The following is a 13,776-nucleotide window of genomic DNA, read 5'->3' on the forward strand; positions in this document are numbered from 1 at the left end:
TTTAACGTGTAACATTTTAAATTTTGTATTTGTGCTCTAATGTTATTTCTTCCTATCGCCCGCCTTCATTGTTTCATCAGCTTTTGTATTTTAACTATTGTTTGTTTCATTGCTTTTATATTATGTTGTTTAAATTTGTCTTTTTATTTCTGTGAAAAAAGAAAAGGGGAGGGGTTCAGGAATAAAAGAAAGTATAAAGAGTAAACAGTATATATCCTCTCTTAGTGCATTTCTATTATATATCTCTATATACATATGTACACACACACACACACACACACACACATATATATATATATAAGAAAGATAAGAAATGTTTCTTATCAGAAATGTGCCAGGTTATGTAATAAAAATGTTTTTCCTGCAGGAACGAGACGTCACCATCGTCAAAGCACACAAAGTTTCCTCCTGTGCTGATGGAACTGGATAATGGCGGCCGGGCTCTTCTGGAAAACTTCTATTGAGCTGCACTCCACAAAACAACAAACAAACCGTTCAAACTCCACATGCGTGTTAGTATAATGAGCACATGACGCGAAGTAATTAGCCAAGAAACCTGCTGATGACCCCGATGAGTTGTAGTTTGACTGTTTCCCCGATAATGATCCTCACACTGTTTTTCAGTTTTACACAACACACCAATTACACTTTTAAGGAATTCCCTCAAACAGTAACAACCACCCACGGACTCCGTCTCCGCAAACACTTTATAAACTGTGCACCGAGTTGAGAGCTGTGTTTTCTTGTGGGGCTTTTCTTTGCTACCTGCCACAAACACGCCTCGCTGCTGCTATTTTGGCCTCGGTCACCTGTTGACCTGACAGACAAGTGTCAGGGGAGAGCTGCACATGTCAGCTGCAGGTGGAAGCTCTCAGCAGGGAGCGATGCTGTGGCGCTGGCTCGCACAGTTGGAGCCCAGGATAACACAGCGCTGAGGGACTGCAGGTAAGGGGGCTTCTCTTTGCACCCTGCTCTTCATTTTGTCTTTATTTCACATGTTTTTACTGCACTTTAGTGATTTAGATATGAGGATCATGAGCTGCTTGATGTTGTCCAGTAGCTTGTATTTGACACAGTGAGGGGATTTTACAGTAAGTGTAGAAGGAAGCTGCTGCAGATCTGCTCTGTCACTGGTGTACTTGCTGCTGTTTCCTGAAAACAGTCCCTTCCTGCTCTTTCCTCAGATGTAGCTGGTGTCTGAGGAGGTTTCATGAGGTTGTGTGTGACACAGGTAAAACACATCTGCTGAATGGTTTTGCCTTTACATGTGGAAAACTTTAAAACAAGCAGCATGATGGCTTTTAATCTCTGTGGAAGACTCGTAGATTTTTAGAGCTTTTCTCTCGTCGACCGCTCTGCCTGAGTTTCACACATTTCTCCCCTGGTCCTGCTTCAGTGAAGCAGATAAAGTTGGGCATCAGTCTGGAGGTTTCCCGAGCCTCTGAAGATGTACGGCCTGTATTTGGAAGCAGTGAACGATTACATTAACGAATCCTATGGAGAGGATGTGTGGAGGCTGATCGAGAACCGAGCGGAGATCCCGCACCTCAAGTTCGTCAGACATCAGATGTACAAGTAGGTGCTTTTTTGTTTCTACTGAAGATCTGTGACATGAGCTGGTTTTCAGTGTGAACAGCAGCAGGTTTGTATTTTCTGACAAAGTAGAACTGTGACACCAAAGAGATGCAATAACACAGACATTCACTCGACGACAAATTCAAATGCAACATTGGAAGCTGAAAATGTTGCATGAAATGTGCCGTGAAGAAATGTTTCAGCCTTTTTTTAGACAAATATGTAAAAAGGAATCTGACATTTTAACCTGGTATTAAATTATAAATCATAAGTGGAATAGAATTTCACATTGACGCCAATATTCTGATATGAACTAGATTAAGAGAATAGTCTGAATAAGACACTGTCCTTTTGAATAAACAACAAGTCCATTCACAAGTGATATGACAATAATTCAAAAAGGGAATTTACATGAGTTTCTAACATAATTTACTATTTATGTTCATGTTCACATTAACATTAGCTTCCACCAGAATTTTAAAACCTTCTGTACTGTTTTGAGTTTGTTTTCGTTCTATAACTCTGCGATATTTTTCCATCTTGTTTTCACTGGAACACAGATCACGTGTCGTCATCAGTTGGTAACTGTTGTATGTCGATGTCACAAACTCCATTAAGACTTTATAATGGGCTTAAGACGTAAACATTAATGTGACTGAGGACTCCACTCCACATTATTAGTGCCATATTAACACGTTCGTAAAATATAGGTTTTCATTTTTTGTGGGCAACTTGTTTGATCCCTTAAGGCTGGTAAAATATTTTCCATTTTGATAAATGTCTTAATTATTTTCTCAAAGTTCTAAATCAAAAGTGATAAATATAGTTTCATTTAAATCTCTCTGGGTCAAACAGTTAATAGAAAACTCTTTTTTCAGTGACAACCTGATCCTCCGACTGGCAAAGGCCGCCGGCGAGGTTCTGGGGAAGACCCACGATGAGCTGATGTACGCCTTCGGGGTCTACATGGTGAAGAGGATCGGAAACTATGGATACGAGCGGATCCTCAAGGTGACCCCTCCCCCCACCCTGTGATTTAGATATGAGCAGTAACTTCACACTGATTTAATATGACTGGTTACACGTTAATGATGCAGATTCAGTGCAGACCCAGCTCACCTGTGCTGAAGAAAGGAAAAAATCCCTCTGGCACATGGGAAGTTTCATATTTCGGAATAAATTGAATAAGAAACGGTTCAGCGGTTCTAAATATATCTGACTGGGAACTGTAAAAAAGCGTTACCTTTGAAAACTGGTGCAAATGAAATCCCCTACGGGTAAATAAAGGTTTCGTGTATTCACTCAACATGAAACATGAACAGATGATGTTTCCCCCGCACATGAAGTAACCGTCTTCATGTTAATTTGAGACGTGCATAGAAACACAGGAAGAGCCAGATGTATGAGAATAGATTTCATACTATAACACCAAACATCAAATGCAATTCTATTTCTTTTAAAAAAGTGTGTTTGCCTCGTCTGCCATCTTTTCCAGGTGTTGGGCCGAAATGTGCGCGACTTCATCAACGAGCTGGACAACCTGCACGAGTACTTTCGCTTCTCCTTCCCCAAAGTGCAGCCGCCGAGCTTCTGCGTGGAGGAGGAGTGCGAGACGAGCCTCACGCTTCATTACCGCAGCACCCGCAAAGGTTTCACCCAGTTCGTCAAAGGTAAGAGGAGGAAACTGGGTTCTGTCCTCCCGCTCCCTGTACATGTGTGGGTCTCTACCCATTGCATGCTGGGATATGCTCCTTCCTCATGTGACCCTGACTGTGATTAAGTTTGTACAAACATTACGGAGGAATTACTCTGTGTTTTTGCTCGTTTTGCTTCATTTACTAGAAATCAGAAGAACTTAACTTTATATCAAGAAACAGTTTCCAACACACGCTGCAGCTTTCACGTGTTTTACAAAGTGTTTCTTTGCTTCCAGGCAACTGGAGGTGAAAGTTTCCACAAAGTCACAAAGCAGTGATTCTACTTCCCGCTGCAGTTTCCTCTGAAATTAAACTTAAACAATCCTCTGAATTCCTCATAAGTGCAGTTGACCTCCACACATCCCTGACCAGTGTGTCGTTCTCGTCTCCTGCAGGGCAGCTGTCTCAGGTGGGACGACAGTTCTACAACACAGACATCGAGGTGGAGATCCTGTCTAAAGAGGAGACGGAGAAAATGACATATGTGGTACGTACTCAGGTCACGGGTCAGTGGAGCTGGTGTCTGTGTCGCTTCCATCAAACTGGAAATTATTCCATGGCCTTCAACGAGACTCCCGGCACAGTTCTCGTTTGCACTCGAACAACAAGTGTTTATTGGAGGCAGATGAGTGTTTATTGGTCTGAGACTCTGGGTAAACTCAGGATTTACAGAAGGATCAAATATGAAATGTGGATTCTTTCATAACTGTTAGCCCACGATCCAACGTGAGAGTCACAGAAGGTTCAGAGTTTGTCCCGTGAGGAGAAAATACAGCTGCTAAAACATCTGGATCTCACCTTATCAGGAACACGGCACGACTGGGATTTTTCACCTCACAGCTTTTCTAAAAATGTTTGCAAACAAGCCTCAGAGGTCGAACTTAAAATCCCTTAATACATAATATCACAAGCTCATGGACGTGATGAATGAAAGTCGTGTCTCGGCCTTGTGGGCACGCTGCCGCTGCCATTAAGGCTGGTGAATTAATTTCTTTATTGATTAATGTGTTGATTATTTTTCAAAAGTTATAAAACAAAACTTCTTTCTACAGTTTAACGTCTTATACTCACTAACTACATTTCAGATTCTGTTGTTGTTTCCCTCTTCGTGCAGGTTTACAAGATGAACTTTGACAACGCGGCCTTCAAGCACCGCATGCCGCAGCAGAAGACGGCACCGAGCTACGAGAAGCTGCCGATGAAGCGCGGCATCTTCTTCGACATGTTCCCCTTCAGCGTCATCTTCCGCCGCGACATGACCATGTACCGCATCGGCGACGGCCTCAAGGAAGTGTTCTCTGACCTCCAGGGCAAGAAGGTCGACGAGGAGTTCGCGCTGGTCAGACCCATGCTGGAGTTCAGCTGGGACAACGTGAGTGCAGAGAGGATCGCAACTTTGCCAACTTCTCACTCAGCGTAAATCCTTCACTAACTTCTAAATCCACAATGATCCTCCTTCTTCTTCCCGTGTTCAGATCTACACTCATCTGAACAACGTGTTTGAGCTGATGTCTAAAGCCGTGGTGGAGAGCAAACAGAAGGTCAACATCCCCAAACTGAACAAAGAGGAGCCGGAGGAGAAGGAGGAGAGCGAGAAAGCAAAGAGGGAAGAAGAGAGAGGTGCCACTCAAATGTTTTAACTTTTCATCTTGATTCGAGAACAAAGTTTCCAGAGTCGTGTCAGTGAGATTAGTCAGAAACCCTCAAAAGCACAAATCTTTACTGCGGGGACGAGGAGGAGCTGCAGGAGGCGCTATAGAGTCTGAAAAAGTATTTTTAGCTCCACACAGTCTATTCTGTCCTGTTTCACTTTATATTAAATACAAGTTTATTTCAAACAAATGGAATCAAATATATCCCATCAGAAACTCATTTTTGTCCAAAGTTACTGTCTGAACAGAGGAAAATAAAATAAATTAAAATATCAAACTGTCTTTTATATGTTTTCAGATTGTAGATGGGAAATATCTAATAATGTCTTCAGCAACAAATTAAAAATATTCCTAAAGAGCATTTGACAAATATTCTTAATTCAATGTTGCATGTAAGAATTTTTTTGATTCGCATTTTGAATTTGATGCAAGAGAGAAAAATTAAAAACGCAGCAGTAACCTCTGCTGTTGGTCAGACTGTGAAGTTGTAATTCACACATTTTAAACTCACATCCTGGCTCATGTGGATTTTTCTCCTCTTCTTCCTCCATCAGAGCCAAACTCAGTGGAGGAGATGAAGGGCACGGACCAGGAGTACAGCAGCAATCTCACCCAGTACAACAGCTCTGCCAACTCTGGAGGGGAGGATATTGAACTGCTGGCTTTCCAGACCGTCACCGGTCAGAGCACATTACACTTCCACCTTGTTCTAGTTAGTTCCTGTGTCGCCTACACTCATGTTGTGACTGTACATTCGCGTGCACCTCGAGCGGCGAAGTCGTTTAGAGAGTTTACACAACACATTGTGAAAGCAGGTGAAAAGGATCGGGTGTGAGCGACATATGAATCATTGAAATATCTGTATGGGCTAAAAAGCTGCGTGCGGTGTTTGTGAGAGACGGACGAGCAGTTTGCAAGTGAAACATTTGACGATTTCACAGAAGACGTCGTTATATTTAGAGCTGAGTGTTAAATTATGTCAATTGCTTTATAAGCGATGATGTCAGGAACACCCGTACCAACACGTTCTGAGGTGTACTCGAGGTGGCGTGTTCCGACACCACGTCAATGTACGATAAGACGACACATTTTTAGATCTACTTCCCTCATCACGTGGTTTTCACTCTCACAATCTTCAGTGTAACGTTTCCTTCATGATTACTCTCAGGAAAGTGCAGTGAGACCATCTTCGAGGACATGAGGGAGCCTCCGAAGAAACCTCTGCATCTGAAGGGCCAGATGAAATACGTCCCCCAGTGGGATTCCCTCATCTTCCTGGGGACGCCGATGTAAGAGAACTGGTTTCACTGTGTTTTAACCATTGACTGTAAATACAAATAACGACATGACAGCTGCAAATGATGAAGGAGAAAAAGTATTGCTGCCATTATTAGCTGCAGTAACTTGTTGAAACTGTAGGTGATGCTGCTGCCATTGTCTCCATCTCCTTTGACTATAAGGGTCGGGTTTTTCCTTTCTTAAGCATTTCGTGTTATCATAAACTTTCACTTTCAGATGACTCCAATATTTTTGTCTAGTTTAAAAATGTTGATCCTCTTGTTTTTACATTTCATAATTTTGTAATTTTAACCAGGCACAAATATTTGTTGAAAGTTATTTTAGCTGCAAGTCAGAAAACTATAACAAGGTGTTTTATCAAGACTTTATTTAAAACATGGAGCACATTTGTATCATTAAAAAAACAGGATTATAGCACAGCTGTTGTAAAAACAATGTCAGTCATGTCGGGGTAAATATACAAGGTTATTTTTATTATTTTATGATTTTGTTAATGTCATGTGAAGATAAGTGAATGAAATGCTTTTGAACTATACAGGTCGTCCTAACTCACAATAGATGTAATGAATAATCTTTGAACGACTGATGAATATTTAAATGTGGATAACAAAGTCAAACCCAAACTTCTCCTGCTTGTTCTTGCAGCATAGAGACGGTGGAGGACATGATTAAAATGGGTGTTTACGTGAACGATCTGAACCTGCACGATTCCAGCAGAGAGCTGATTTTAGCCGGGACGCAGCAGTCGGCTGAGCTGCAGCTGGCTCTCGATCAGGTGATGGAAACAAAAACAAAACCCTGAATCTTTTGTGTCCCGATGAAGAGAATCGCTGCAGCCTCAACACGAGGAACTTTATCTGGACCAGGGCGGCAGTTCTAATAAATAGTGTGATTCATTATTATCAAATGTTGCACATGACTGTAAGAGGAGCCAGTTCTCTCCATGCAGCAGTGGAGCAGGTGAGCCCAGGTGAACACTCTGCCCCAGTATTGATTTCACCCATTCAAAGCCACTTCAGTCATGCAGCAGGGATGTGGATTAAAAGGATTAAAAGGAGGCAGAGAGGGATTTCTTTTTCAGAGAGGTGAGACTGTAACTGTAGACCCCTCTGTCCCATTTCTAATCCTCCAGGAGCAACAAAAATATGCTCAGCTGCAGGAAATCATCAAGAAGCTGGACGAGGAGAAGAAGAGAGGCGACTCTCTGCTGTACGCCATGATCCCCAAAGCTGTGGCCGACCGCCTGCGGAAGGGGATCACTGCTCTGGAGACGTGCCAGGTACGAGACCCGGATAGTGACAGTGACCACCAAACTTTAAGATCTCACACAAATGACCAACTGATTTTTTTATGCTGCGTTCCAAGTTCATATGATGCAGTGACCTCAACGGCCACTTTGCTCACAGGATGTGTTGCATCGTAAATTCAATCACGCTGCACCAGATTTCACACACTCGTAGATTTCAGTCCTCTAAATGTAACAGATTTTTCATTTAGATTCATGACTTGTTATCTGAGCAGTTGTTGAAAAGCTCAATAAATTATTAACGTTTCACAATGTTAAAGAAAACTTCTAACATAACCCCCTTGGCCGAGGTAACTCAGCCGAGCTCATACCTCATTCTACATGGACCAGATTGCACTCACACATTGATCAGTGCACTGAATGGGAGAAATTCACAAAAATGGCAAAAACACGTTATCTGTGAAAGACGGTGAAAGAAAAATCCTGGTTCCACCTTTTTAATCAAATCTGCTCCAGAATGTATCGGGTTCTTCCTTGGCCTGAATATCACATCCACCAAGTTTCAATAAAATCTGTTCAGTAGTGTTTGCACTTGATCCAGACTTGTATTTGGATCTGCACCAAATTGCACAAACTCATTTTTTGCATCGAGATCCAAGAATTTTTCTCTTTGAGATGTGAAATAAGCCTCAAAAAAAGCAGACAGGTGAAAACATAACCTCTATGGTGGAGATAATTAACTACATGAGTAGAAACTGTTAATATCACAGAGAAACACTAAAACATAACAAACATCTAATTGATGACGAGTCACAGTGAATATACCTGTGTTTGCTTCCTGTGTATTACTGTGTGTGTGTGTGTGTGTGTGTGTGTGTGTGTGTGTGTGTGTGTGTGTGTGTGTGTGTTTGTTCCAGGTGTTCCCAGATGTGACCATCCTGTTCAGCGACGTGGTGAAGTTTAACGAGATCTGCATCCACATCACGCCCATGCAGGTGGTGGACATGCTCAACGAGATCTACATCGTCTTCGACACGCTGAGCGAGAAGCACAACGTCTATAAGGTACACGCACGCACACACACACACAGACACACACGCACACACACGCACACGCCTCTATCTGCACACGACTTTGTTTCAAGTTTCAAAAAACGACGACTTCTTACAACAAGAATACTTTTAGAAAAACACCTTCTGATGTGTGAATCATTTGTGGTGAGTCCAAACACTCGACTGACACTCATCGTACCTACGAACCGTCACCGTCTGTTTCCAGGTGGAGACGATCCGTGACGCCTACATGGTGGTGGCCGGCGTGCCCAACAAGACCACCTTCCACGCACACCACACCTGTGACATGGCTCTGGACATGTTGAGCTCCATCGACCACCTGAAAGACCCGTCCACCGGGGACAACATCCAGATCAGAGTCGGTGAGCAGCCCCTCTAAATACAGGACAAGATATCATTTCTCTCTATTGTCACTTTTGTTATCTTGGAATTTTAGATGCTGGTGGAAATGTAAAGTGATGAGCTAAATACCTAAATGCAACCAATCTCCATCAGTCAGCACAGGAGCAGTAAAAAGTGTTTTCTGAATAAATCCTCTTGTTTGTTTCCCCTCGCTCAGGTATTCACTCAGGGATGGTGGTGGCCGGTGTCGTGGGTCTGAAGATGCCTCGCTACTGTTTGTTCGGCGACACAGTGAACACGGCCTCGCGGATGGAGAGCAATGGAGTGGTGACTACACTCAGATATTTAACGAGCCGGTGCACATTCGAATGCGCTAAACAACCCACGGCAACAGAATAAATAACTGCAATAACATTCACGATTTCCCTCCGTCACAGTCATTACTACAGAAAACCATTTCCTGTCTAATGACGCCCCCGTGCATGTTGCTTTTAAGTTAATGCAACTGGCTAATCGCTTAATTTGCTTTCCATTACTTACAGTAATAGGAGGTAATGTCATGTGTGAGGAACCTGTGCTATGGACAGAGGATAAATTAGGAAGGAGGTGGTTAGTGCAGGTTTGATACCACTGAGCTTAATGTTGTAACTTATATACATACAAATGAGTGGTTGTCTGTGTGTGTGTGTGTGTGTGTGTGTGAGCAGGGCATGCAGATTCACATCAGTCAAACCACCAAAGATCACCTGGAACATGAACCCTACATCATCGAGGAGAGGGGAAAAATCTTTGTAAAGGTGAGGAGGTTCATTGACAAACAACATTTATCAATTTCTCTCATTTCTTTTTAGCAAAATCACTGATTGAAATATTCCGTACATGTCAGGTTTATTAGCACTTTATTCTAAGAGGAAGCATGTCATCTTTTTAAAATGTGACACCCGGAATGAGAGACTCATTATAGACTGTAAATAAAGATGGACGACAAGCCTCCACTTCCTCGCACTATCTAGGAATGAAGCAAAAATAAATTAGGAATGCCGCCATCTTGTGCTTTTGAAGTCATTTGGAGCCGGACTCTGTGCAGAGATTGTGGAGTGGCGTCACGGTATCGAGGTCCCGCTGATACACAAGCTCAAACAAACGCAAGTCGGTCTCTTGGCCGGGCTGCACTTGTTGCTGGTGTGTTGTTCACACCGGGGTGTGTCAACTATATTATATCAGTGTGATGAGAACGACCTCAAATGACAGAAACCATCTTTGGAAAAATGAATTTGACGTTTGCTTTGGACTGGTATCATGTCCCATCTGCTAACATGGAGATGGTGGGGTTTGTGACCTATGCTGCAGCCAGCCACCAGGGGGAGACCGAGCCGTCATTTCATCTATGTTCAACTTCAGCGCAATCAAAAATGATTGTTATTATTGTTTGAGTAACTAATCTTCCTGGTGCAGGGTAAAGGCTACATGAAGACGTACTGGCTGAAAGGAAAGAAGGATCTATCGTTCAAGACCCCGGCAGAGCTGCGCTACAGCGGCGAACAGAAAGACTCAGAGGAGAAGAGCTCTAATGGGTGAGTAGACCGAAGAACAGTCTGAAGATCACATCTGTTCTGTGTGGACGAACGATGCCCCCTGTTGATTCAGTCAGAGCTGTGCAGCCGCAGGCGGCAAGAAAGATGCTTTTGTTTGTTCGTCATGCAGAATCCAAACACTGTTATTATCATTAGATAAAACTGGCACAGCACAGAACCTCTCTGATTCCATCTAACATCAAGTGTTTGAGACTTATCGTTGAGAATACAAATTAAATAAACAACACAATAAGACGAGAATAGGACTAAGAGTGTATAACCTAATATCAGTTCCCTAAATGGCTGATTCCTGTCATCAAGATCCATTCTTATTCTATAAATCGACTTAAAAAGAAAATAAAAACAGCACATTTTAGCCATAATTGTTACAAAAGTGGAAAAATATGACATTTACACATTAAATTTAAGTAAAACGCATGAAAATGTTGGTAATGCCAGATTTGTTATAGCATCAGTTGCAGCATGTTAATTTCCATAAGAAACATGATCTGATGTCTTACATCGTCTAAAAAGTTTGCTCACTCCTGGTTTAAGATGTTTACACCTATAATCCATGGGGCCATATTTAAAAATGTAAGATTTCAGGCAGCGTGACAACACGCGAACTGTGTCTGAATGTTGCCTTTATGTCTAATGTGAATTCAAATAATGTGTAATTGCACTAGCTCCGCAAGCCCCAATACCAAACGCATGGCGTCCAACCTCAACATCGCCAGCAGTGACGAGCAAGCAGAGAGGAAGCCGAGCCCAACCGAACTCCCCCAGGAAACCCTGCCCCCACAAGAGGCCCCCAACGAGCCCCGCAGTCCCTCGGTCGAGCCCCAGGACAAGGAGAAAGCCAAAAAGACTAGGAACAGCAAGGTGTCCAGGTTGGAAGTGCCCCAGGCAACCGCAATGGTGGAGGATTTGCCACCCACCGACGGGCTGGAGAACCCGGGTCCTTTACTCAACATCAAGAGAAACAGCTTCAGGCAGCAGTACGCCAAGCTGCCCACCAACCTGCCCATGCGCAGCGCCTCCTGCTCCATTCTGTGAGAGGGAGGCCGCAGTGAGAGGATGAGACAACGCCACCATGCGCCGAGGGTTTAAAGTTTTATCAGGGGCCAGACAAATGGTTACAGACGATCTGTATTTTTCCATCATGTCCGAGGGGTGGGACAGATTTTGGCTTTTATTACACCGAGAGTCAAACAAGAGTTTCTTGGCAACTTAAACTTAACACCAATGTTAACTTTTAAAGATTTCCCACTAAAGTTCACCTGCACACTTCAGGTGTTAGCTGAAGAAAAATCCCTCTACACTGTTTTCAAATGGATAAAAAGATGTTCTTCAGCATTAAACTACAGGACGACGATGAGATTAATTCAGATTTTCTTTACACGATTTGCTGTATTTTTGATAAGAAATCCATCTCACTGATTTTACTTCAACAGGAAAAATGCTCAAATATATAATGACAACAAATGACAGGATGTTTTGGGAAATGAAAATAAACCATCTGATTACAGGGTTTACATTATCTGACCAAGACCGGAGAGCGTCCACATTACGGATGCTTCATTTCATTCACTGAGAATAGACGTGATAGGTTGTATTTTATTAAAAGTAGACGAATGGCCATTCAGCGTAGAGTTTCACAACATTGTCTCCGTGAGTTCGAGCCTCTGTATGTAACTGACTGCATTTGTTTCACTGTATGACAGTGTCTATTTATATAAAACTGTATGTACAGCCACTACAAATGTTTTTGTATTTTTATAATTAGGTCAAAACACTTGACCCAGCAGGTGAAACCAGAAATATCACTATAATAATAGTTGAGCAAACACCCCCACCAGGGCGGAGCAATCCTGCACAAGATTGTCCTGAAGAAGAAAAAAAAATCTGCACACACGCACACATTTAATTACTTAATATAGCGTTTAATTCCACCAACGTCAAATGATCCTTGTGGGATTACAGAGGCAAACAAACCAACAAGAAGGTAGACTTCAACCAAGGCTAACGCTCTATCTTTCTATGTTTAAGAAAGTGAAAAACTGAAAGTGAAGAACTGCTCCAAATTTTAGTGAGCTCTTCCTCGGGTCAGGCCCGACCCCTTGGCAAAATGTAACGGAAATCACTTCTGCAGTTTTTGCATTATCATGTTCACAAACACACAAATAAAGGCAGATGAATGTAGAAGGGTTCATGGCCACTGTCACCATGTTGCATAGACATGTACTGAGATCAGATAACTCCAGATCATTATACGGATCTGCAGCAAATTTCTCATGTTCATAGATATTAGCACATTACACCAAAAACGCCCATTTCCTGGATCCAACCCCTTAAATAGAATACGCTCCAAAAGTTACTGGATGCTTCCTTGGCCCATCGATCTCACCGGGCTGCGAGAGGAACGACACCACGAGCACAGAGAGCACCTGAGCTCGCCAGATCCTACGTCCAAATCTGACGCCAAATCTTCAGGCACAATTCCCTGACCTTAGCGGTTATGAGGTCGGTTATTCCAGTCTTAGTCATCTGGTGATAACACACTGCCATTATGTGTGTGTGTGTGTGTGTGTGTGTGTGTGTGTGAGGTCAGAGGCTGGCAGATCTGTGTGATCTCTTAATGAAAGATAAGTGACATAATTGAAGTTCCTCTTATTATTTCATGACCTAAAGAGGCAAATGTGTAGCTGTGTACAGTGTGAAGGTGAGACAGGTGAGAGCTAACACACACACACACACACACACACACACACACACACACACACACACCATCGACCCCTCAAACACACAAACACACATTCAGCCGAGTGCTCCCTCGCTGATGTTTCCTCGTGCGATGTCATTACACGATAAAGAGGAAGCCATCAGGAAACCGCTTAAGCACTACTTCCTGTCTGTTGCCACGGTAACAGTCCTCTCTCTGCAGTTGCAAAGTTTACTGTGACTTTAATTTCTTGCAGAAGGAGGAGTTGAGAAAACAAAGAGGCAGGTGTGTTTCCATCTCGTGGGTCCGAGGTCCTGTGCAGACACAACTCTGAGTCCAGCTGGGTCTCAGCGTGACCTCTGACCCGACATCTGACAACGATCAAGGTCTTCCAGCGTTCATTGGTCAGGATTGTTGTTTTTTTTGACTGGCCGCCCTTCAGCAGCACAGCTGGTTGCCATTCAGATAAACCTACACATAAACACATGGCGCAGGAATCAGTCACTTCCTGATTCTGAATGAATCATTGAATTCATGACATGTTTGCTGACTGATTGTTTTGTTGTCGTGATGTTGGTTTTACCCTCAGTTGTGTT

The 13,776-nt window shown here is 42.9% G+C and overlaps 1 protein-coding gene and 1 long non-coding RNA gene across 2 annotated transcripts in view; one reads left to right on the top strand and one right to left on the bottom strand.

The window, feature by feature from the left end:
* The window catches only part of LOC138413589 (uncharacterized), a 49,460-nt gene that overhangs the window by 24,486 nt on the left and 11,198 nt on the right, over positions 1-13,776 (bottom strand). The gene's annotated exons all lie outside the window — the stretch shown is intronic.
* Positions 417-13,645, top strand: LOC109633088 (soluble guanylate cyclase 88E-like). The gene is made up of 18 exons (XM_069537825.1): positions 417-945; positions 1,185-1,231; positions 1,397-1,575; positions 2,454-2,586; positions 3,071-3,245; positions 3,668-3,759; positions 4,387-4,644; positions 4,748-4,892; positions 5,479-5,604; positions 6,093-6,213; positions 6,869-6,998; positions 7,356-7,502; positions 8,387-8,533; positions 8,748-8,904; positions 9,102-9,211; positions 9,592-9,681; positions 10,340-10,458; positions 11,145-13,645. Exons 3-18 carry the CDS (start codon positions 1,448-1,450, stop codon positions 11,512-11,514), a joined length of 2,448 nt encoding a protein of 815 aa, XP_069393926.1. The 5' UTR covers positions 417-945; positions 1,185-1,231; positions 1,397-1,447; the 3' UTR covers positions 11,515-13,645.

Source organism: Paralichthys olivaceus, chromosome 13, assembly GCF_024713975.1.
Source record: "Paralichthys olivaceus isolate ysfri-2021 chromosome 13, ASM2471397v2, whole genome shotgun sequence".
Lineage (NCBI taxonomy): Eukaryota > Metazoa > Chordata > Actinopteri > Pleuronectiformes > Paralichthyidae > Paralichthys > Paralichthys olivaceus.